Here is a 25909-nt window from a genome sequence, read left to right on the forward strand (position 1 = left end):
TTATGCCTGCCAATTACAGCACACATACGTTGGCATTTTTTAATCAAAGATGATATTATACACTGTTGGAAAAATACTTATTGTACAGATATGAACTATCTATGATATATATCTGGATTGTCTAGTATTTTGTGAATCATGTGTAATATGAGCTGATGGTAGCATAAAAACCCAGCTCTTCACCAAGACACATAATTCTTCAATGAAAGAGGATAAATATAGTTATCGAGACCCAGGTAAGGACACTGTGATTACTCTAATTCATACACCTCAGCTTTTTTTCCTTTTGCTTATGTTCATATTCCCAAATTCTCCATGTTGTGAAAGGTTTCATAGCAATGTAACTCCCTCAGATAATATTGAAAACTCAGGGCAGTCTAGTTTAGGAAGTTTAGAGGTTAACATCGCTTTTGGTTTTTTGTTCTTTTAATAAGGGTCTCCTTGTGAGTGACATTCATACAATATGCAAAGTAACACATCTACATTCCGTGACCGTTGTTTACATGCTAGTCAACTAGGATATATTACTTAGTTTTATTACTTTAATTACCACAGTCATAAAATAAAATGCATATGCAGTAAAAACAGATTATACAACAAATACCTGTTTTTGAATTGCCTTGGGACTGTTTATGGAGCTTTCTGTATTAAGGCAATTACTAAAACTAGATCTGAATACCATTATAAATTGTTTTTCTTATATAACCCATATTTATATTTATCAATAAAAGCAGACTTAAAGCTTGCAATAATGCCTTGCTGCAGAAAGTAGGACAAATTTATTATCTGTGATCCCTTCTTTATCTTTTGCTGTTACATTTGAGATAACTCTGAAGTACTTAAATGATATAAATAAGTCTCATTAGTCCATGACTCTTCTATTATAAGCAAAAATCATCCATTTAAAAAGGAGAGATGAAAAAATGCTTCTATATATTGTGGCGCTCAGAAAAAAATAAGCAAAATAAGCAAATTAAAGAGATATGTCATTGGAATATAACAAAATCAAAGGGTACTAATTTACCAAGTATAGTATCTCTAAATTGAAGACCAGATATTTGTTGAAAGGGACATTGTGATGTTTATTTTTAAAGCATGGAAAACATTTAATTGTAAACTGTCCATTGCAAGATATTTTTGGTCATGTATGCAAAGCACATGTGATACTCTGATTAACAAGGCAGTGAAGTGACTTTAGATCACTTTCCTTTGTGAGCTGTAAAAAAAAAATCTAGCATACTTTAAGAGCAATATAAATAATGATAAACATTCACACTACATAGGATAACAAATATGAATATCAGAAATGAATTTACTCACAAACATACCATTTGTAATGCATTCTTCTAAATGGATTGGTTTCTGGCTGTCTGAAGTCTTATTTTAATGTGTCTTAACAAATAAGAGCAGCAATTGAGAAACCTAACGGCCTAATATGATTTTATTTAGAACAACAGAAGAATAAATATGAAACTTGTATGTTAATTTCAACTTTCAGAACGTGCATACTCAAAAGTTTCCAATTACTGTTCTAATATAATTTCTGTTCTTTTCTGGGTTGCAGAATTCTGATGGATTCACACATAATAGACAGATTTGTGTAATTTTTTAAAAGTGTGCACTGAATTTATTCTTTTAATTAAAAAGTGTCTTTATGTAATCAGAAAATTATCTAAAGCCATTCAAAAGCAGTAATATTCCACCGCCTCAGTTTTTCATTTTATCCCATTGAAGTTTAACTAGTGGTGGCAGCTTTCCAGATAGCTTGCATAAAAGATTCAAATTAGGTGTCAAAGTTGAATAAGGCAGGTTTGTTTTAATTTTTTCTCCCTCATACACACTGCTAAAATGGAAATGGTAATGACAATATAACAAGTTTCCTCAAATAAATCAAGTTCACAAGACAATTCTTAAATTATGCCTAGTGTGCATCTCATTGATGTGCTGCAAGCTGACATGATATTGATGTATGGTATTCAAAAATGATTCAAAAGTTGCATTTCAGCACAGACTGCAGTACATATTCTATTAATATATTCCACACTCAGATCTAAAGCACAAAGAGCATACATGTACCTTTGAGCTGTAACTCCCTGCAGTGAGAAGGTGGAAAAGTGATGGCACACAATGCCATTGCAGCTGTTAATATTTCTGAACTAGGACATTCAGAAAAGGGCACTAACTATTAATGTTTCTGGAAACAAAGTTTAATTCTATAGCAAAAATTTAGCAGCTTAGCGGTAAGAAAAAACCTCAGACGGAACAGTTACATCTGCAAAGAAATTTTCTTAAATATTAGAGAACTCTCATTCTGAAATAGTTTCCCTCGAATAATCTCATGCCCCAAGGTTATTCCCCTTTTTCAGTTTCTGCATGTCAGGATATTGGTAAAGTTGTGAAAGATCAAGAATATTTTTCTAAAAGGAACCAATGCTACTTGGAAAATAAGCAATTTTTAATGTTTAGAATATAGCCTCCTTAGACAAGAAATCTAGTGAAAGTACAAGGTCTGCAGTTAAATCCTGTAGTCATGTACAATAATAGAACAAGCTTAAGAAGACAGAATAGTCTGTGTGTCAATTATTGTGCATTTGAAAAAAAAATTATCAATAAATGTGTAGGAAAGCAAAGAAAAACAGATTTTTAATCTCACTAGTGAGGAAAATATTTTCTTGAAACAGCATTTCAATTAAAATATATTCTATTAAGATGTAGCTATTCATTTGCAAGGATTGCAAAACAGGAAACAGGGAAAAAGACTCGTTTCATAAACAAAACAAAATGTACTTTCCCAACCCCATAATTTATTTGCCTGTAGATTTCATCCATACGCATTTATCTGAGTGTATATAAATGCACAGAAAGAGATAAATATTTCTATATCAAATACAACTTCACTCAGGGTTGCCTTCATAGAAGAAATAATGTTATTTTCAGCTTTTAAAATAAAGGTTTCTACTGTGAATTTCTTTCACAACAGAATAAAATTAAGTATTTTTAGGCTGCACACACTACTGGTTAAAAGTATCACTGAGAAAATCATTCTGGCTACGTCTACACTGGCCCCATAAAACGGAATAGTCATGCAAAGCAGGTAAGTCAGAATAGGGAAATCCCCCGGGGATGTAAATAAACATGTCCGCCGCTTTTTTTCCGGCTTGGGGAAAAGCCGGAAAAAAGCGTCTAGACTGGCGCGATCCTCCGGAATAAAGCCCTTTTCCGGAGGATCTCTTATTTCTACTTTCAAGTATGACTTTCAAGTAGGAATAAGAGATCCTCTGGAAAAGGCCTTTATTCCGGAGGATCGCGGCAGTCTAGACGCTTTTTTCCGGCTTTTCCCCAAGCCGGAAAAAAAGCGGCGGACATGTTTATTTAAATCCATGGGGGATATTTAAATCCCCCACGGATTTCCCTATTCCCTATTTCCTCTCATTCTGGGATAAATTCTGAAGTCTTCATTCAGGCAAAACTCCAACATGAGATTTGGTTGTAGTCAAAACTACTGGCAACAGCCTTGTTAAAAAACAACCTTTCATCCCAAAGTAAAGTACAAAACAAAACAAAACAAAAAAGCAGCCTTGGAGTTTTTCACTATGGCCATCTGAATGGGCAAAAGTCTAAATTATCTCAATGAAAGGTGCTATGTCTTTTTCTGTCACTTTTGAACAATTACTGTGCTGTTTTCTAATAGGCACCATGTACAAGGTTTTAAACCACCACCAAACCCAGTCAACAGTCCTGGACTGCCATACTTTCCATTTGTTAAAAAAAACATTCCTCCCATCCTATGGATTAAAAATACCATCAGGCAAAGAAAAAAATTTATCTGTCTAGTGGAAAATATGCAATATCTTACAACTGTACTCCACAGGCCTTTGGGTCCAAGAAAAAGTGAAATTAAAAACTTAATTAACAGTGATAGAAATGTAGCCATGTTAGTCTGGGGTAGTTGAAGCAAAATGCAGGACAATGTAGCACTTTAAAGACTAACAAGCTGGTTTATTAGATGATGAGCTTTCGTGGGCCAGACCCACTTCCTCAGATCAAATAGTGGAAGAAAGTAGTCACAACCATATATACCAAAGGATACAATTAAAAAAATGAACAAATATGAAAAGGACAAATCACATTGCAGAACAGAAGGGGGATGCGGGGGGGGGGGGGGGAGGAGGAGGAAGGAAGGTAAGTGTCTGTGAATTGCTGGTATTAAAGGTAGGGAGAGTGGGATGTTTGTGAGTTAATGGTATTACAGGTGATAATTGGGGAAACTGTCTTGGTAATGGGTGAGATAGTTCAAATTCTTGTTAAGTCCTTGTTGGCAAGTGTCGAATTTTAACATGAATGACAGTTCAGAGGAATCCTCACCCATACCAGCAATTCACAGACACTTACCTTCCTTCCTCCCCCTCCCCCCCCCCCCCGCATCCTCCTTCTGTTCTGCAATGTGATTTGTCCTTTTCATATTTGTTCATTTTTTTAATTGTATCCTTTGGTATATATGGTTGTGACTACTTTCTTCCACTATTTGAGCTGAGGAAGTGGGTCTGGCCCACGAAAGCTCATCATCTAATAAACCATCTTGTTAGTCTTTAAAGTGCTACATTGTCCTGCATCTTAATTAACAGTGTCTTTCAAAGGCAAGATTCCCTATCCGTAGAATCCTGTAGTACTGAACACTTGTAAGAAGTCTTTAACTCACCTGACTCAAACTAAAATGCAGTCTGGAGCCACAAAAGCTACAGAAACAACTTAATGTATTTTCTGTCTACCACAAGAAAACCTAAAGATCAAAATCCATCCAAGAAGGAAGGATACTTCCTTCCTTCTTAGTACCCATATCTAAGAATGGATATCTAAGGTGTCTGGGTCCTTGTTATTCATTCATAGCATTAATGAAAAATCCTCTGTTTATCCATAACAGTCATAATAACTATCATAACGGATATTACAAACTCCAAATGTAAAGTCTGTGTAGCCCTCTCTTAAAATGCTCTATTTTCCTTACTAAAGAAAATTATTCTATCATTCAAAACAAGTACACAGGGTCTTGTATTGTATCCTAAGTTTCCTCCTCCTCTAATAAAAGCAAATTTCCTGATTCTTGAAAGCAAACACATTCATACTCATCGTGTAAAATGTTCATATCAAAATTATACATTACAATTTGTATTTGTATAACATACAAATCTGTAATTTGAAAACATACATGATTGGGCTACATTTTCTAGAGCTTCCGTAATTGCACCACCATTATTTGCATATGTAAATCCCTTCCTTGTCATGATCAAGAAGGATATCTTCTTTCTCTTTCCCTCTCTTCCTCGATGCTGCATTTGTGGAGTGTATCATATGCTTATGATAATTCTATCTGTTGCACAAATGCTGATGCAGTACACTTTTCTGCATTCCAAAATATTAGCATAGCACACACAATAAGAGCCCTTTTCTATAAACCAGAAAGAAACACTGTAAAAAACACTGAACAAACATTATAAGCGTACTTTTAAAACTGAAGCGCACACGCTTTCCTCTTTTATGAGCACTTAAAACTTTCATGATCAGCATCTCCAATTCCAAATTGTACATCTTGGATTTAAGGTCAGATACTAACTAGACAAGATATGGTTCCTGCAATGTGGAAAGGCAGTACAAAGAGCCTTTTCTTTTGCCCTGTTCCTATACTCCCCCCAAGCACAAGGGCTAGCATACCTGTGAATGGGAAAGAGGAAGGGATATATCCTCTTCTTCAACCTCAGCCTAATCCAGTGAACTCAAATAAACCAAGGACCATAGGAGGCACTGTATCTTCATGGAACATACTGCTTTGTAGGAGTATCCTGAAACTGGGTGAGTCCACATTGGACTTTGTGTCTTAAGTGCTTTTGAAATTTACAGTACACTTTAGTACTCAGTTCTGCCTCCAGGAAAGCTGCTGTTATTATTTAGACATATTTCCCCATTCCTGTTATAATAGTCCTTTGTTTTAGTTCAGGAGCCCATCTTGGTTCTTTCATAGTTCTTTCAAAGACAAAAGAAGAAAATATTGCCATTGATGGTGCTTAATAGTATAACTGCTAGCCACCATCACTGATAATTTGTCCCCTTGGAAGCTGTTTTTTGTTAAATGATATTTATCAATAATTTATAACTTTAGTATTACTCACTTAAGGTTTGCAACTTTAACTTAGATCTTCTTGATAAAATCATTTGAAGCAAATACAACAAAAGCAAGATCCACTTTTTATGTGTAGACTTGCAGTTACAGCTCCTATCTTTCTTTTTCAGTTATTTTCATTCCCATTATGCATTGGTTTGGACAACAGACTTATGATATGAGACTTCACTGAGATAGAGAACACATGCATGAAAAAGAAAATGTGTGAAATGACCATATTGCTGGGATATTTTTAACTTGTTGTTGAGACTGCTTGTTATCATATACTTAAGGAAAATAGACCACAACTACCATTGTAACAGCCTACAAAATACCTCTCTTCTATTTTTTTTTTTGCTGAAGAATTGTGTTATTTGCAATCACAACAGCTCGAGGTGCAGTAGTGAAATGAAACCTATGCCCAATGTGCCAGAGAACAAAAATAACTGTAACATATATGTTTCTCTCTCTTATTTTGCTTTTGATTAAGGATGGATGACTGCTACCAAGACCACTTGGAGATGGAATTCTTGTCCTACAAGTTTAATTTGCAAAACAACAGCAAACATATATTTTCCTTTCTTCTTTTCTTTGTGCTAAGGATAGATGCTGACTTTCTGGAACCACTGCAGCAAGTTGTGAATAATGTATGAAATGAAAAAATCCTGCTTACTACACAGAGATAGTACAAACAGTTAGCTATGTGCTACATGCTACCCAAACACAACCAAACAGCCCAGATAGCCAAGGAATCCCAAGGCCCACCCTACTTCTCCCACCGGAAATTAAAACAAAATATACTTTTTTTGTTTCCTCCTGCTGAAACCCCAGAGGCTCTCACTAAGCTGTAGTATAAAGAACATCCTCACACATGAAAACTTCAAGCCCCCAATATCAAAATCCATCCAGAATACTAAAAAGGAAACTAAACATTCTCTTTAGAGGTTTTTAGTGAGTTTTAAAAGTTTGTAAAATTTCTCTCTCTAGCCCCCATCTAGATAGCTGTTGAAAGTCGCAGTCACATCTACAAACTTCTTCCAGCTGTGTGAATATAGAGCTGTGGCGTCCAACCAGTTCTGAAGCAGCGAACTATAGCCACACTCAACTGGCCAAATAGCCTCATGTGGCTTGTGGCTAGCACTCTGGACACTAGGGGTTCTAGATAGACAGTGACTTCCAAGGCAAACCAGAGGATGTTTTAATTAAGTACATAAATATTAGGTGGTGGCTAGACGTTGCCATCTACGATTTGAACTACTTTTTAAGAGGTTGTCCATACTTTGACATGACTATTTTACTTGTTATTTGTTCAAACATATTTGTAGTTTGATTGCATTTGTGCTACATGATGATGGTGCAATGCAAGGATATTGTAACACAATATGTTTGTTTTTATATTTGTCTAGTAAAAAGTGCTTACTCTTAAACTGTTGCAATAATGGCAAATGTCTCATTGTGCGATGGCAGGGGTGGGCAATTAGTTTTGATGGAGGGCAGAAATGAGCTCATGGTAGGGGATAGGGTACAGGAGAGGACTAAAGTCTGAGAATGTGTTTGAGTGAAGGAGGAGATTGTGATCTGGGGCAGTGGATTGGGGTGTAGAGTCGAAGGATGGATATGGGTGCAGAAGAGGATTCCGGCCTTGGAGAGAGATTTAGAATCAGGTTCAGGTTGTGGGAGGAAGTTGAAACCAGCCAATGGGAGCTGAGCTTTACTACCCCCTTCCCTAGCAAAATCTCTCAGCTCCCATTGGCTGATTTCTGGCCAATAGGAGCTGAGAGATTTTGCTGATGGCAGGGGCAGCGCGTGAAGCCTCCCCTCCTCCCTGCCCCGCAGTATATAGATCCATAGGGAACAGATAGCTGCTTTGAGCAGCGCTGCTCCCAGACACAGGGGTGGGCAGATGGGCTGGATTAAAAGGCTTGGCAGGCCAGATTCAACCTGCAGACCCTATCTTGCCCGCTTCATACTAGAGGCTGTTCCAAATAACTCACAAGGAACTAATCTGTGCTGAAGCACAGTCTGTGAATCTCAATGGCCTTAATAGTATCTTGTCATTGACATCGTCAAGACTAATATAGTTCTGCTTTTTGCTGACTACACTTGACAGACATGTTCCTTCTCAAATGGACAACTAGATCTAAATGTTGAAATGTAACTTATTTATGAAGGGTGCCTTCATTTTTGGATACCAATTTTACATACTTCCATGCAACCTGGTTTTTAAAGAGTCTAGTGCTCAGCACTTCCTGAGAAACCATCCTTCTTTTGGGATCCTTGAAATAAGTATGACCCCCCTGCCCTAGATGGGCAGACAAACCAACTAATGTTCTAAGAATGCCAGTCACATGTGGTTATTCATCATGTTTCTACTTTTGAGCTGTAGATTTCTCAAAGGGGAAATACAGACTTGTTGTCAAATAGTATGTCTGCATTTCAATCATGAGAACAGGCTTTCCTTGTGCTAATCATTACACCATTTCCTATATCAAATACCATACTGCTAAATTCATGCTCTCACAACAGTCAAATGGAATTGACCCTAGATCTCGCTGTCCTGCAGAGATCATTGCTGACAAAATGTGCACCAGAGCTGATTATGCTCTGCTGGAGAAGAGACAAGCAGAAGTGATTGAAATTTCTGTAGAGAACAGCATCAATTCTTGCTTAGAACAATTTTGCATATAAATAGGGCATAAAACGGTCTGTACGCAATTTGTTCTCCACTTGTTGACAAAAAATGTCCATCAACACCACTGTATATTGCACTGATAAACGTCTATCTTCTTGTAATGCAAGCCGAGATCTGATTAATCAATCAGTGAATCATTGTGCTTATATAGAGCCACCCAAAATGAGAATCTCATTGACCTTACTAAATGAAATAAGAAAGCAAATTAAAAATCAGTATCAAGCAAATAAGTTTTGAGATTAGTTTTGAAAAGGTCCAGGTCCTAATATAGAAATAGGAAGGCAGTTCTTAGAGAAGCTGCAAAATGAGTCACAGACCAAGGACCATAGGCACTAGTCCTGACGTGAAAAACTATTAATATCTAGGAAGTAATCCACACAGATGCAGAAAACAGAATTTATAATGAAATTCTTTTCATTTATAAGTGGGTAAAATCTCTAGTTCAATGTGCTGCAGCTGAACAATACTTAAAATTATTTCAATCTATGTTCAAGTACAATCTATCACATGCTTTGAAAATCAGAAGGAAACGAAGGGTGCAATAAAGAAGTGATCTGGAGGTCAAAGAGTTGATCTGGTGTGAGTTTGAGAATAGTGAAACAAATTCATGCACTGTATCAGGGCAACACTGGAAACTAAACATTTTATTTTGCCTTAGAAATCTCTCAAAGTGAGCACTGAATGGCCAATGTAATTATGTATGAAAATAAATTATTCTGTATCGTTATTATCTGCTATTCATTCTTTTATACACCATATTGGATTTTAATTCAGGAACCTAATGCTTTTAGGTTAATTTAATCCTATGCTTTCTTCCTCCCCCCCCCCTTCCTTTTTCTACAAGTGAATTTTTGTGCTCATGAAAGGACTTAGCTTAACTTTAGAAAACCAAGTCCTGCCTTTATCAATAGAGGTAGCATAGTCCTGACAGTTCCAATGCATGCACCGTCATTCTGCTCTGCTGCTGTGCCTGAAAACCGTTGTGGAAAGACTTACTCCAAAGAAAATGAGTACTCTGGTCCTTGGTCTTTCTGCACAAAGCAAAAAGGGTGCCAAACAGTCAGTTGGTTTTATGATATAACGTTTATTAGGGTCTAAATTAAGACTACCTTGCCCTTTGACATAGGTGATAACTGTTTTAGATGGCAACCAACTTATTCAGAGTTGCAGCAGTACTTTATGGGTAGTTTGAGCTAACCATTTTCCTTAATTCAGGAAAATTGAAAGTAGATGCCAGAAAAGAAGACTTAATCCATTCAGCTGCATTCTTTGCATTCTGCTGGACTGCTTGAGACATCATTCCCACTAACATTTTTCTTAATCTATTCTTGAATAGTGTTTAATTGACAAGTTGCTCAAAAATTTTTTCCTACTTTTCTTCCCCGTCATTGCTCAATGACCTACAAACATTTGTGTCTTCAGAGGGTAGCTGAGTTAGTCTGTACAGAAAAAAAACAACCAATGGTCTGGTAACACTTTATACACTAACAAAACATGTAGATGGTATCATGAGCTTTAAAGTGCTACCAGACCATTGGTTGTTTTTTTCAACTAGAGTGTATGAATAATTCCCTTCCTTCACTTATAATCTTTGAAGTTGGTCACAAGTATTTCCATATCTTTTTTTTAAAAACTATATATATGTAGCTCCATTTGTTTCTTCTTACATTTATTCCATACTAGTTGGACTTACCCGGCGTTGCCTGAGAAACCGGAGGAACAACATTTGAAAAAACAAGCTGGTCCTGACAGCCTCCAGCCACACTGCAGGTGCCAGTGCCTGACATCTGGCCATTATGGCAGACCCCCATGTTTTTCTACTGCTGCATAAATCAAAATCTCTGACTCAAAAAAGAGGCATTGCAAAGTTGAGAATCAGAGTTATTTGACTTGGCAAACTTTGATACAAAAGTCACAATAGAAACTATGTCTCTGTTTTCTTCCCATGTCATGAGTCTTGGAGCCATTAAAAGCACAGTGGAAGGAGAACCCCCAAATCACCATGGCTTGTTTCTCCACCATTGCTGGAAGCATATGGAGGCCCCTCTTCAATAGTGCAATGTTTTGCTTCCTATCAGATGGTATTTTTGCTAATTATCCTTGTAGAAGCTCATGTTTTTTTGGTAGGGAAGTAGGGGATAGGCATGCTGGGTCTGCAAATTATCATCCAAGGGCTGAGTATAGGGATGTCTCAATCAATGGGGCTGGCCCTACTGAATCTGACAGATTTCAAGGTGACATCTCAAACTCTTCTCCCAACTTTTTTGATGAAACTATGAGTCAAGTACCTGAGCCTGCTGGCACCTCTATAGTCCCTCCTCCAGCACCACCCCCTTGACCAGCTGCCCCTCCCATGGACTGCATCTCTCACTCACCCAGGATCATCCAGAATCAAACCCAGGACCAGTGCTCAGATTTGAGGGATCTCCCACTGCCTTGGATTAATTTCTCACCCACCCAGCATCATCCAGTGCTGCCCCTTGGGCCAGTGCCCCTCAAAGGAGAACCCCCCACCCCGCCATGGGCTTCATTTCTCACTCACTCCCTGAAGGATTGTCCAGCCCCACTTCCCTAATCCCCCTAAAATCCTGTCCTCCCCCCCACTCATCCCCAACAGTCCAGCCCCCCTGCACCACAATCCTGCCCTCCCCCCACTCACTCCCAATGGTCCAGCCCCCCCGAACGATCCAGCCCACCCAATCCTGCCCTCCCCCCACTCACTGAGCACCCCGCCCCCCGCGCTCACATCCAGGTTCCCGATAACCCTCTTTTTGAACATTTTTTCAAAGTGGCAACTGAGCGGTAACACCAGCTCCGCCCCCTCTGCCTAGAGCCAGCCCCAGCAGCAACCTGCCCGCCCACTGGTAGGCGGCCAGGTAGCCAATCACAGTATTGAAGAGGGGCCAATACTGGTAGCCAATCACAGTATTGAAGAGGGGCCTCCATATGCTTCCAGCAATGGTGGGGAAGCCACTTCTCCTCGCACTGCCAAGCTCCGTGCAGCCCCGTGGAGAAGCCTCGGTCTCTCATCTCTTCCCTCCCACAGTACCATAAAACCTTCTCCTGGAGGAAAGGTTATCCCATGGAAAGTTTGGCTGCGGAAGGTCTTATAGTGTCCAAGTTATTAGAGCACAAACATATAAACATTCTCCTTTGCATACTAGATTTGGTTCCCTTTTTTGTATTTTCCCTAGTTTTTCTATTGCCCACAATATTACGGTCATAGTGGCACTATAGCTATATAATGATTAACAGACAAGATCAGAGCTGGCCCTAGGCATAAGCAGACTAAGCGATTGCTTATGGCCCTAAGCAGCTCAAAGAGGTCCCCCACTCAGTTTTTATGATGACTTTGTGTTGGGGAGGAATATTCCTTCTTAGGGCCTCCAATTACCTAGCAGAACCTCAAGGATTATGTTTACTGGTGGTGTGAGGTCTAAAGGAAGTGAGCTGGATAAATGCTGCTCTTTCTGTACCGGTGCCGCTTCCTTCTCTCAAACCAATCCATAACGCAGTCTCTATATCTCTCTAGCTTTCACCTTGCTCCTACACTCAAATAGGGCTCCCCATCTTGGTAAGGCAAGTTTTTGCTGCCCTAGAATACCAAATTATAGTCAGAGTCGCATATGTGTCTCCAGGAAGAATGGTCAAACCTTCATCTACTTATGCATGGCAGAGGATATGGGCTAACAGTAGGACAGAGCAGGACAGTGTGTGAAGAGAAGAAGCGTGATTGATTGAAAAACCGGCTGAAACAATTTTGTGCAAACTGTCCACTGTCTCCCCAGGTAGATCATGAAATTCTCACACTCCTTGCCCTATGCATCAACCATGATTTGCAGATCTCACATATCCACATTATCCAGACCCTGAAATTTTGTTTATTCTGGGGCAAAGAGAGCAATAAGAAGAAGTTACTCACCTTCGTGCAGTAACGATGGTTCTTTGAGGTGTGTCCCCGTGGGTGCTCCACGTCTGGTGTCAGGCTTGTTCCGGCGCCGCAAATCGGAACTTTCCAGAGCTGTATTCAGCCGGACCGCGAGTGCGGATTTGCACCTTTCATCTGCCGTGCGTGGTCCAGCGCCCGCCAGTTCCTCTCACCGCCTATCTGCAAGACAGAAAAGATGATATTCCAAAGCGGGGAGGAGGGCGGGTCGTGGAGCACCCACTGGGACACACCTCGAAGAACCATCGTTACTGCACGAAGGTGAGTAACTTCTTCTTCGGGCAGTCCCCGTGGGTGCTCCACGTCTCGTGACTCAGAAGCAGTAATCCCAATTAGACATGGGCTTCGGAATCACGATTCTGATGACCAGGCAGTACTGCTAGAGCTACTGCCGAATCAGAGGCGAGATGCTGCACAATTGCGTAATGCTTTGAAAAGGTGGTGCTAGAAAACCAGGTCCGGCAAATGTCACGTAAAGGGACTCCTTTCACGAAGGCCACTGACGCAGCAACTGCTCATGTCGAATGAGCCCTAAGGAGCGATAAGAGCGGCTTTTTACGAATAGTATAACAAGTCGTGATACAAGAGACAACGAGTTTGGAAATACGTTGGGCCAATAGGGGTTGACCCTTGGAAGGCCCTGATGTGGAAACAATGAGGCGATCCGTCTTGCGAAGAGTGCGGGTTCTATCTATGTAGAATGCCAAGGCTCGACGGACATCCAGAGTATGTAGGAGGGCATCACGGTGCGAAGCATGAGGTTTTGGATAGAAACATGGTAAAACGATTGGCTAATTTATATGAAATTCTGTGCAGACTTTAGGCAAAAAGGCTGGATGGGATCTTAATATTACGGATTCCTTATTAAAGACTGTATAGGGGAGCGTAGACATCAATGCAGCTAACTCGCTCACCCTACGTGCCGATGTTACTGCAAGGAGGAAGAGTACTTTCATTGTAAGCATTGGCATAGGTACCGTAGCCAGTGGTTCAAACGGTGGCCTAGTTAGGACATCCAGAACCAGGTCAAGACTCCATGTAGGTGGCGGAGACCTACGTGGTGGGTTAAGGTTAGCCAGGCCTTTAAGAAATCTAGTCATCATGGGATGGGAGAAAACCGACCAGCCTTCGACAGGGTAGTGAAAAGCAGTAATCGCTGCCACATGGACTTTAAGTGATGACATGGAGAGTCCAGTCACCTGTAGATGGAGTACATTGTCCAGTAAAATATGTAGTGGTGAAATAACGGGATTTAGGTGCTTAGGAGCGCACCATCGAGCGAATCTGGACCACTTGGACAGGTTTTTCTGGTGGAGTCCTTTCTGCTGTGTAGCAGGACGCGCTTCACCTGGTCTGAGTAAAGATTCTCGGATGTGCTGAACCATCTATCATCCACGCTGTTAGGTGCAGAGTGTCCAGCTTTGGATGAATAAGGGAGCCTTTCTGTTGTGTCAGCAAGTCTGGCAGGTAAGGAAATCAGTACGGTGCTTGGACAGAAAACTGTAGGAGAGTTGAGTACCATGGCTGTCTGGGCCACGCTGGGGCTATGAGTATCACTCATGCCTTGTCCATCACCATCTTCTCGAGTACTCTGGGAATGAGCACAACAGGGGGAAACGCATACAGAAGTGATGTCCCCCAGTGGAGGAGAAATGCATTTCCTCTGCTACCTCCAAAATAGCATCATCTATTGGGAGGGCAATCCTTTGCTGCTGTTTAGGGTGTAAGTTCTTGAACAGCTTATGTTGTTTCACCTGGCCCTCGATAAGTTGTACCTCGTGAGATTGCGTGACTCGTTTAAAGAGATCTTGAAATTCCTTCAGGTCATCGGGAGGTGTCGTCTCCACCAGAGTTACCGGTTCATCCCTGGCCAGCACAGATGAGCGGGCATCAGGAGAAAAGTCGGGGTCCATTTCTGAGAGTTGCCCTTCCTCAAGGTCTGACATTTGAGATCTATGGAGCGGAGAACGTGGAGGTAGCGTATCCCAGAGTGGAGACTGCTTCCGAAGCTCGGAATGTACGGAGTGTGGGCTGAACGACTGACAGGAGGTAAGGCGATCTGTGGTGAGATCGAGAGTGCCTGTGATGAGATGATTCAGCGTAATAAGGTCCATGATAGTGCAAATAACGTCGGTCAGAGCCTGCAGGTGATGGCCGTCTGGGAGACCTAACACTGCTATGCTTGTCATAATAAGCGCCCCGCGGTGAACGGATCGGTGAGTGCAAACGTCTTGACGGAGAACGATATCTAGAGCATCTGTGGAGTGAGCAGCTGCGGTCCCTATAATAATGATGGCGAGATGACACGCTTCGTCCATGGTATTCCTTCTGAGCCCTTGTATGGTATGTGGACATAGAAGGGTGAGGGGACGGTTCAGGAGAAAAAACCGGGGAGGGAGAAAGAGAGACCTCCTGGATATTTGATATAGGTGCTGCTGAACGCTGCTCTGAGCATGCAGAGTGATCTGCTGCCTGCAATGAAGGAGGCACCTGGGCAGCAGCATGTTCCTCTGGTGCCGGTGCTGCGGACAGCTCCTTGTGAGGAGGAGTGACTGCAGGGATCCCCCAGGCGGATGCGGAAGTCCTCGGTGCTGTTGTAACTGGCCCTTTAAGAGGCTCTGCTGAAAGCATCGGTGCCGAGGGCTGTCGGCACCGGGAGGAGCCGGCCGGCTTTTTTGAAGTAGGTGCACGGGTCAATCTGGAGCCCGAGGTGCCCGGCTTATCACCTGCTCTGACCTGCGATTGTGGAGCCATTGGCAGGGAACGAGCAGGAGAAGCTCTCTTCCTTTCAGGGGACATCACAGCTGGGGAAGGAGCTCTCCGTTTTTCTGGCGTGGGGTCCGAGGCAGACGAGCCTGTTACGTTTGCAGGCATGAGCCTTATTAAAGAGGATCTCTTTCAGACGTCGCTCCCGCTCCTTGCGGGCTCTCGTCGTCAGGCTGGCACAGTGTGTGCACTTTGGGGGATATGAGCCTCCCCCAGGCAGCGTACACAAGCAGCGTGCCCGTCAGAGACTGGCATTGGCTCCCCACACGTAGAACATTTTTTAAACCCAGGGGAGCCCGGCATTTTAGCACCGCAGAGGAGTGTGCGTTCGTGGCTCCTATGTGCTGCCGCTTGAATCTGCCTTTTTTTTGTTTTTTTTTTAAACTACTAAGTTAAACCGCAACAGTAATGAAACAAAACAGTGTAAACTCAAACTGAGAGGAAACGTCTCTCTTCCCTCCGTCTGTTAGATGTTTCAGGTTCTCTCTATTTTTTTTTTAAACAAAGAGCCCACGACTAAGGGCTAAACAAGAAACGGGATAATCAAAGAAATAATAATTAAATGGTTCTAAACTTCCCCTCAGGTAGCTGCCTGAGGAGACAGGAGGAGCTCCGTGTGCGACCCAAGGCGGATGAGAGGAAACCGACGGGCGCTGGACTGCACGCGGCAGATGAAAGGTGTGAAACCGGCTCGTGCGCGCGGTCCAGCTGAATACAGCTCTGGAAAACTCCGATTTGCGGCGCCGGGACCAGCCTGACACCAGACGTGGAGCACCCATGGGGACTACCCAAAGAACCACCCACAGCCACATAGCCTCCTCGAAGCAAAGCATTATTTATCTGGAACAAAAGTGTTTCAGAGAAAACAACTTCAAAGCAATAGCAGCTGACATGCATATCTAGCTTTTCCTTCAGGTTTACTATTCCATGGCTCTGGGATAACCCAAATTATTAGACACTCTCCCTACAGTTTCTCTTTGTTTCAGAGAGATACCTGTCTGAGTCTGTAATAGAAAAAACTTAAAAAAACAACAAATAGTCTAACAGCACCTTATGAGCTTTTGTAGGGACAACCCTCTACTTCTTTGTGTCCCTGAAAGCTCACGATACCATCTACATTTGTTGTTAATCTCTAAGGTACTGCAGGACTATTCCTTTTCTTTTTAAATATCTCTTTGTGTTAGCCTATCTCCCTAGGCAGTTTCTGACAAGTGACCTCCCCACCCCACTCCACTCCTTCCACCTCTGAGAAGGCTTTTAACAATTGAGCATTCTTTCCATTTCCAGATGCCTAGCTTTGCCAAAATCACTCTTGTAATTTATTAGAGTGAAGACAGCATTGCTGAAGCTAATCATTTTTATGATTCTATAAGCATATTCTTCAATATTCTTATCTGAAAAGCTATTTTGTCACCTTATACACACAACCAATTGAATTCAGTCAATATACGTATCAAATAAACATTCTACTATTCCCAATATTCAGCAGCTTGACCTTATTGACCAGGTTACAGACCACACTCATGAAACGATTACATAGCACAATTCATAACATTATTATATGTTTGCTCCATATCTGACACACAGACTTTCTAGGAAAGAAAGAACAATGAAGCAACATGAATTTCAGCCACAGGCAAACATTTTGGGGGAAGTTCTGAGATACTGATCAAAGGAATTTGGAATGGATCCTCAACTTAACTTAAAGCACCCACTACTGTGCCATTAGAAAATTATGTAGCCAGGCTGTGAGACAGAGGATTCAATAAAAGGTAAAATGAATGATCCACTGGTTGTTCAACAACTTTAGTTAGTGGGAGGATTTAATATATTAATTTTCACCAGTGACACAAGAATAATACAATATTTCTACATCTACTTCTTACACCTATCACAGATGAAAGAAAAGCCAACATTAGCAAACAAACAAAATAAATAAATAATCTGGCAGACATTAAGATTGCCTACTCTGACCAAGTTTACTGCAGACTTGCACTACATTGTATTTATAAGCTTTCAGAGCACAGACAACAGAAAACAACAAATTAATTACTCAGGCATGCTCATATTATTTCTTTTAACTGAGAGACCAGAAATATTACTCAGATGGAAGGACAATTTTGAAAATGTAGCACAGATTGGAAACAACATGTACACCAAATATTTCACACTTTTTTTTAGATCCGGTATATGACAAATGATATACAATAATACATCAAAATTATATTCCATCACTTTTACTACTACTGGATAGGAGAGAGTGGCACAGTGTGCCTTATTAACTCAGCTGCACGGAGACTACGCTGAGAATAAAATGACAATGAAAGGTTTTGCATAGATAGTTCAGAGTGGAATTGGACAGGGAAGATTAGGGGTGTTTGAAGTCTACAGGAAAAATCCTGCCCTATGTGGCAGCCAAGGACAGGATGTGAAAAAATGGCATTATTTCTGGCTACTTCTTCCTTTGAGATAAAATGCATTTTTGGACTCACATAGTCCCAAGAGTTATATATTGCATATGGATGTAAACTTAAGTCCCAAGATGTTTATCTTCATGGATCTAACTACAGGAACACACATAACTGGAGGACTAGATGATAGGCTCACTTTGCTCTTTTACAGCGTGGTAAGATGTGCTACCCACCAAAACCACTCTTCCAAACCCTCTGCATGGATCTGACTCATAAGAGCTCAGTTTTGCCTTGTGTGTAAAGAAGTAATTTTAAACAATCTGATTTATTAAAATACCCCTTTTGCTTTAAAACTGGAAAATTACAAAAAAGCAATACAGGTTGCCATACACTTTAGTAAGAGGTAGATTCAAAGTAGGATCAATTTATATATTTCATCTGGTTGAAAAAATTGTGTGTGTAATAGTATGTGTATTTATTCCACTCTTCCTTGAGTCACTTCAAAGCCAATACCTGTAGGGACAACAATCATTAGGGCCTTCCCTGCAGAATTTTAGTAAATCAACCAAATTAAACTGTTTTAATAATAAATTGAATTTTACTCTCCAAAAGAGTTAGAGCTTCTAGTCCAATGAGCATGAACCCAAACATGGCCCTTCTAGCAGCCATATTCACTAGTCCACTAGTATAAGAAGTTACCATGACTTTAAGGTCAATTACAACAAATAATTTAATGATACCAATGGGAACAGTGAGAACTCTTGTTCTAGTTTTTCTGCAGTCTACAATTATCTGAAGATAGTTACCACATTTAAAATTGTCATACACGGATATGACTGCTGAGATGTCACACCAGAATTGGAAGACCAACTTTCCATAAAAGCTCTTGAAAGCCTTTGCAAAACTCTTTTCTCCTCCTTAGTTTGAACTCTAGGATTCTGCCCCCCCCATATCTACTAGAAAATGTCATACTAACCCTGATTTCTTGGTGTTCGTTTCCTGCGATCCCTGAAGGCTTCCCCTGACTGTAGGGCCTCAAGCAGATTATCCATCACTCCTGTCTCATCACCCTCTGTGAATAGGAGAAAAAGTACAATTAATCTCAGCACAATTAAAGTGAGACTGCAGGAGAAAAAAAGCAAAACTGATCTCAGATTTCTATAAAATCTTTACATTAAATACATACAGTAGACTTCTGATAATCCGGAACCTATGGGACCTAGGTGGTGCCGGATTATCAGATATGCCAGACCATCAGGAGGTACTATTAGCTGGTTATATATATATATATAAAAGTTTTTTTTAAGCCTTTTTTTACCCTTTTTGCTCAGTTCAGCTGCTGCCGCTGTTACCGTGTGACTCATTTTTTGCTGAAGCTCACTCACTAGGATCTTGCCATTTTGAAGCCGGACTATCGGGATTGCCGGACTATTGGATGCCGGACTATTGGAGTTTTACTGTATAAAGTTTAACATAATGAATGCTATCATTTTCATACAGACCTGACAAGTTTGTTTATTATAAGTATTACTTATAATAACCCCACTATTCTTTCAATTCAAAGACCTTGTCTTGTGTATTATTGATAACATGTTCAGTATGCAAATATAAAACTGCTGATCGGTGACTGCGACTTTACAGTTAAGCAACTTATAAGATATTCCTGAGCAAGAATCTAGTACTCTATTTAATGCAATAAATGCACACGGAGAGGTTTGATAAAATACCTTGGGGTTAAATACCAATTGTGTTAATATTGTGAAGATTGAAAATGATCTGCTTCTCAGAGATCTATAGAGCAAACACATTTCTTCCCCATTTATTTATTTATTTTTGTTCAGTTTATGTTGAATGTGCCCACTGATTTCACATGGGTTCTACTTGCTCTTTGAAGCAGATAGCTTTGAAAACAAATTTTAAAAAATGCCTTTATTGCTAGACATATATCTGAACTCAGTACGCGTAATCTTTCTTGCTCCCCCATTTGTTCGTATTCAGGGAGGCTAGCCATTAGGCCTTAAATTGCCTGGCTCCCTGGAGCATTTTGGGAGGTTGGTTAAATATCATTAAATTCTTTTTTCTATTATTCATTTGGGTGTTTAACTTTCTTCATGTTTCAATTTGTTCTGTTATTAAGGGCTCACGGTGGCATGTAATAATACAAGAAATACAGGTCAAGGATTGCCATAAGTTGTAACTGCATCAATGAACCAGTCTTTGTTCTGTTCATGTGTATATGTTAAGATCTAAAACTCAAAAGCTGACTAGATTCAGTGAACAGGTAGAGTAATGCGATGTTGAATTTTTATGAGCATCTATGGGACTTTTTGCTGTCAACTGAATATTAAGTATCTCACTGGACTGTAGGAAGACAATTAGTTTACATGAAAGATTTGTCTTTGTAAATATTTCTAGTTGTGAACCATGTAGAAATTACAGGATGCTGAAAGACATTCAGAAATACATTCAGGTCTGTTACCCCCACTCCTCATTCATGTTATAGCACTCTTTCACAACATATAATTCTGCACTTGAGTTCACTACTACATGAAGATTAATTGGGCCACATTTAGACATGAAATGAGAACATGCCAATCCGAAAACACTCCTTTGTTCATATATTTGTAGGTGACAAACAGTTTAAGTTAAATGGTAAATTGAAATTGTAAATCAATATAACAGAAAACATTTAACAATCAGAAGGTGTGTTATGTGCGGCAGGAAGCAGAGGACAGTATGACCAGAAAAGCAACCAACAACAGAAGCCTCTAAAATAGCAGGCAAGATTCTGATCTCATTTTACCCTTGTGAATCTTTACCTCTTGTTGTCAGTGGAACTACTCCTTGTGCCATGTAGGTCAGAATCTCATTGCAAGTATTCGTGGAGAGGAAGTGGTGGTTTTTGATTTCATGATTTTGTTAGTTGTTTTTCCTATATTGGAATCTCTCCTGGATGGAATCTCTCCTAGGAGCTCAGTTTACAGGGAACACTATCACTCATAAATCTGGTCCAATAGATACATTGAGTTAGTTTCCCAAGGCTGAAATCTGTGTCTTCTGGTTGGCAGAGCAAGTAAGTTTGGGTTTCTGAATGATCACATCAGTATTGCAGGTAGGAACTTATTACTCAATCAATAATATGCAATTAAAAGTTATCAAATGCACAGCTTTACGTACTGTTCTGACAAAGACAGGTAGGCGATATGATAGAAGTACACACCTAGGTCATGATGACTCATCATTTAACCTATATATGAAACATGGCATCAATTATTACAATGAAATAAATTCTGAATTCGCAGGTATTGCTTGGTATTAGCAGAATGAATTATTTGGAGCTTTCAGAAACTCAGCTCAATGGTCCAACAGCCAAATCACCAGAGCTGCTGAACTACTACTTATTGATTTACTTGCCAAATGAAGAATATTGTAGCCTTAAAATCAGTGGAGTTAAGTAATACTAACAGACAAGTCCATTTTCTCTGAAAAAGAAGTCTGTAGAAAAGATTATGACAGCCATCCATAGAGAGATGAAGAGAGATCTCTGTAACCATGAAGGAAGAAAGTGTTTTGGAATGAGTCTTCATTGATTTGGTCCTATCCTTCCAATCAAATAAATAAGATAGCTATAGATATAGTTTTGAATGTGGAATACATTATTAGATTAATATGAACAGTGTAAATTACAGGAATCCAAAGAGTAACCCTTAGTGTCCATATATATTCATGAAGCCCAGATTTATTTTTGACAAGTACAGGCCCTGATTCAGGAAATTACCTAAGTAGATCACTAACTTTAAGGTCATGAGTGAACCCATTCTTTTCAACATGTGGAAAATAAGGCATATGTGTAAACAACTTCCTGTATCATGTTCATTAAAATTTCACAGCATATTACAGAAGCAAGCACATATATAGATGGAAGAACTGCAAAGCAACCAAGCCACAGTTTGAGAGGATATTGAATACTGGAGCAAAGATATTGTGGAAGCACATAACCTATGACCAGAATGAAAAAGAAAGAATGAGGTTGGACAGGAGTGTGACGGAGAACAGAGACAGTAGGAATAAAAGAGATTCATCCAATTGACTCAACCACACAACTGATATCACAAAGAGTTTTTAAGCAGTCCAACACAAAACTGGTAAAAAATCTATTGTGAATGTAGGCTATGCTCAAGAAAACGGCAGTTTTTATCTGAATAGCTAAACTTGCCTCATAAGAACTGTTCCAGAGGGTAGAACTAACCCAAACATTCAGGAAGGTTTGATATTTGTGCATGATAAAAGGATTGGGTGGGAGAAGACACCAATGAGTTAGCAAACCAATTGCTCTCACCAATTTATGGTGTAGCATACATTATAGAAAGCAGAGGGTGCATTCTTGAACTTTTCCACTGAGTCTTTTTCTAATGCTATCTTCAACAAATGTGAACATACAACAGTAATACACCTTCTTAAATAGGGGGCATAGCTGCTTGATCATTTGCAATCAACAAATCATATATATTTAAGAAATAGATGGTGTGTGTGAGGGGTGATCTTATATTTTCTTGATATAACTGAATCTGAAACATTACAATGAATACATTAAACTGTTGTCCAACTAACTAGCAACCTACAGCTACAGTTAATATAATTTGTATGTCAGAGAGTAGCACATCAGATGAAAACAAAATTAAAAGGAAGCATGCCTTCCTCTGGGGCTATGTCAACATTGGAGGCTACTTGTGCAAGAACATCTTGTGCAAGGGTTCTTGGGCAAGAAGTCTTGCGCAAGAAAACGTCCACACTGCCATCTGCGCACTGTGCTTTTGCACAAGCTCTGATGGTCATTTTAGCCATAGGGCTTTCTTGCGCAAGAAATCCCTGCCGAGCGTCCACACTGCCCTTTTGCGCAAGAGCACCTGCGAACGAGGGCTTACACCTGATAAAAAAGAGCGTAACTCTTGTGCAAGGAGCCCTCTCTTACCACGCCGCACTGTAAATTTCCTTGCGTAAGAGCGGATGGGCAGTGTGGACGCTCTGCAGATTCTTGCACAAGAACAGCCGTACTTGTGCAAGAAGCCACGAGTGTAGACATAGCTGAATGTTTAAATATAGAGAGTAATCTTTAGCACCCTAATGCCAGATAATCTGTCCTCACACTTAGAATTTTGTTCCTTATATTTTGCTCCTTAACAATGGTAGCTGGAAATGAAAGGACAACACCGTGGTATGTTTTGTAATGTTTAAATTCAAAATTTAATGTCTTTTTAATTGTGCTTTTATATTGATTAAATCAACAATGAACAGATTGCTCTACATATAACTACATAAAGCTTTCTTTTTTAAATGTTAAAATCAAGAGAAATACAATTTAAGAACTAAATGTTTTAAACTCTTATATAAACGTTTTGTTACCAATAGGGGGTTCTCCTCCTTGGTATGTGTAACAACCAAACTACTGTTTGAATATTTTAAATATATTCCTAATGTGGCATTTTCCAAGTCCACAGCTATGTAACACAGCAGGTGTAAAGATGCACAACATTCTGTTCCGTCACATGCACGATAGTCGTTTGTAAGTTATCACAGTTTGGATAAAAACAGCACAAGAAATTAATGTAGATGAGAAGTTGTACTCATCAAGCACACCAGGATTCTAAACTAACATGAATAACAATATGAATTTGACATTTAAGCCAGCTCTGAGACAGAGCAAAGGGATTAAAGTATTTTCTTTTTTTCTAACAATTTATTGAAACAGGTGGCACTTGTATTATATTGTGGATATTTCTGAAGTATTTGTAGAAGCTAGGATTCTACAGTTTAGAAAAGCAATATATTTTAGCATAGCCCATATACTGCTAAATTAACCTAGATGAATATGTTGTACAGGTGGAAATCACAAGCCTTATAAAGTTGAGGAAGATAAAGAATATGTTTATTTAGCACATTTTCCACACAGCAACCATAATCCTTCATACATTTGTGAATCTATTCCCTCTCTTTTCAATGGAAATCTATCTTATCAAATATTGATTTCCAGTTCTCATCAAAAAGTGAGGAAACATGGAGATGAAGAATAAGATGTTTTCTTGATTTTACTCTCAGTGTGGTACCAGGTGTTCTTCAGCTAAGATTTAGCACCCACAGTATTATTTATCACTTCCCTGACAAATCTCATATGCTAAACCTTAAATAAGCTCACCTATATTTAACAGAGAGGTATTTGCTTTCCCATGTATAGCTCATATCATCAGGATGCAGATTACAGTTGACAAATGAACATAAGAAAAATGCTCCCTTAATTGAGTATAGCAGTGACCACTGAGGGTGAGACTGCTTTCTGTTTTCATTATTACCTTGCTTTCTGTTGTTCCTCCACTCATTATAGAATGAGAAATGTCCGTTTTGTTTGCCAGGGAAGCAAATCTCTATTTCAATAATTCAGTCAAATCTATGTCTTTCCTAAATATTTCCAGCATACAATCATTAACCAGAAGCTTAATTTTGTATCCTGGGCAAATTCCATTTTGCATAATTACACTCCATTAGCCATCATTCCTCATGCACTTGAAAACTGCTAAACTTTTCCGTTATACTTCTTGTCTTATGCTGCTGTGGGCTGGTAATAGCTGCCACATTCCAATGTTGCATTGCAAAAGTGTAAGGATAAAAGAATTTCACAGCTTTTGCAAATTTGTGTGATCTTAGTAGTTGTATATACAGACTGTTCACTTGTACAAAGGGGCTTAGTATAGTAAACTAATATGCTATATAGTATAGAAAACTAATAATTACTATATAATATTTGTTCACAGTATATTACTTGTATGATGGTGACTTTTTTCTTGCAAGTATTATATTTTTCTTGTGTTGCTAGAACTTGCTTTCAATTTTTGTTGTCTAAATTCATTTTGCATACAGAGTAAATGCTTTGAGAACCACTTTTCCTCAGCATTTTGTGTCAGACTATAATTTTGTGAATATTACCAGCTTTTAATTAAAGGGAGAGCAGGTTAGGCCACTGTGAATGATAAGTGAACCCGTATCTGATCAGTCTTCAAAACAAGGCAAGGCCTTGCATACATACTATGTAAACTCATTGTAATAGCTTTACATAACCTGAGATCAGTTTAATAAAATGACAAAGCTATGCTTGGTTGTACTGGTAAGCTATAAAACGATTTCTAGAAATACCTATTTTCTATTTTCAGAAAATATCACACTAGTCAAGGTCTATTTTAACGGGAATGTATTCAACTGAAATACATCAGCATTGTCCCAAGGGCCTTATTCTCAATGTATTTATGGCCTTTGCAAGGTTAATTTTCAGGAAACTTAGAAAAATAAGATGAACGTGGAATGCTCACTAACAAATAGGCACATGGAAGCCACATAACTCCAAAAGTGACATAAAATAAGTCAATACGAGAGGCATTGTACACAATATACATTTTTCAATAATATACAACTCCTATTACCTTCTAAAGGTTATGTTTACAAGTAACCTGAACAACTTCAGAGTTCTGTGATTGGCACCTGTGTATGAACAGCATATAATTCAAGGTCTTGAATCCTTTAAGCATTAATGGAGTTATCTTCTTTTAAAGGTTTTCATAACTCACATTGGGCTTTCACGTTTCTTTTTTGCATATATGACCCACATATTTTTGTGTGGCTCAAGACGGGAAATTCTTACCCTCTTCACATGCATGAAGATGCCTCTTACAATTTTGCAATGTACTGACAGAATACATAATTGTGTTCCATACAATTGTGTCTTTCATTATGACATTCTTCTTTGAGACTCCAGCACCACGGCAGAAGAGCGTTCAAGTGTTCTTCACTAATTATTGTATCTTTTGGGCTGTGGGATTCATTTTTTTCTCATCTTGCTTTCTGCTAGCTGTGATGGAGCGCTAGCTGGCCCTTTCCTGCATCACTCAGGAGTG

General features: G+C 39.5%; 1 protein-coding gene across 5 annotated transcripts in view; it reads right to left on the reverse strand.

The window, feature by feature from the left end:
• The window catches only part of DIAPH2 (diaphanous related formin 2), an 801414-nt gene that overhangs the window by 147357 nt on the left and 628148 nt on the right, over positions 1 to 25909 (reverse strand). For 3 of the 5 annotated variants that reach the window (XM_075896759.1, XM_075896757.1, XM_075896756.1), the window contains one exon: positions 18946 to 19041. In XM_075896759.1, coding sequence (XP_075752874.1) covers positions 18946 to 19041 — 96 coding nt within the window. Of the gene's footprint in view, positions 1 to 12928; positions 12955 to 18346; positions 18483 to 18945; positions 19042 to 25909 lie in introns of those variants that run through there. The other 2 variants (XM_075896760.1, XM_075896758.1) reach the window with 2 other exon arrangements.

Source organism: Pelodiscus sinensis, chromosome 13, assembly GCF_049634645.1.
Source record: "Pelodiscus sinensis isolate JC-2024 chromosome 13, ASM4963464v1, whole genome shotgun sequence".
Lineage (NCBI taxonomy): Eukaryota > Metazoa > Chordata > Testudines > Trionychidae > Pelodiscus > Pelodiscus sinensis.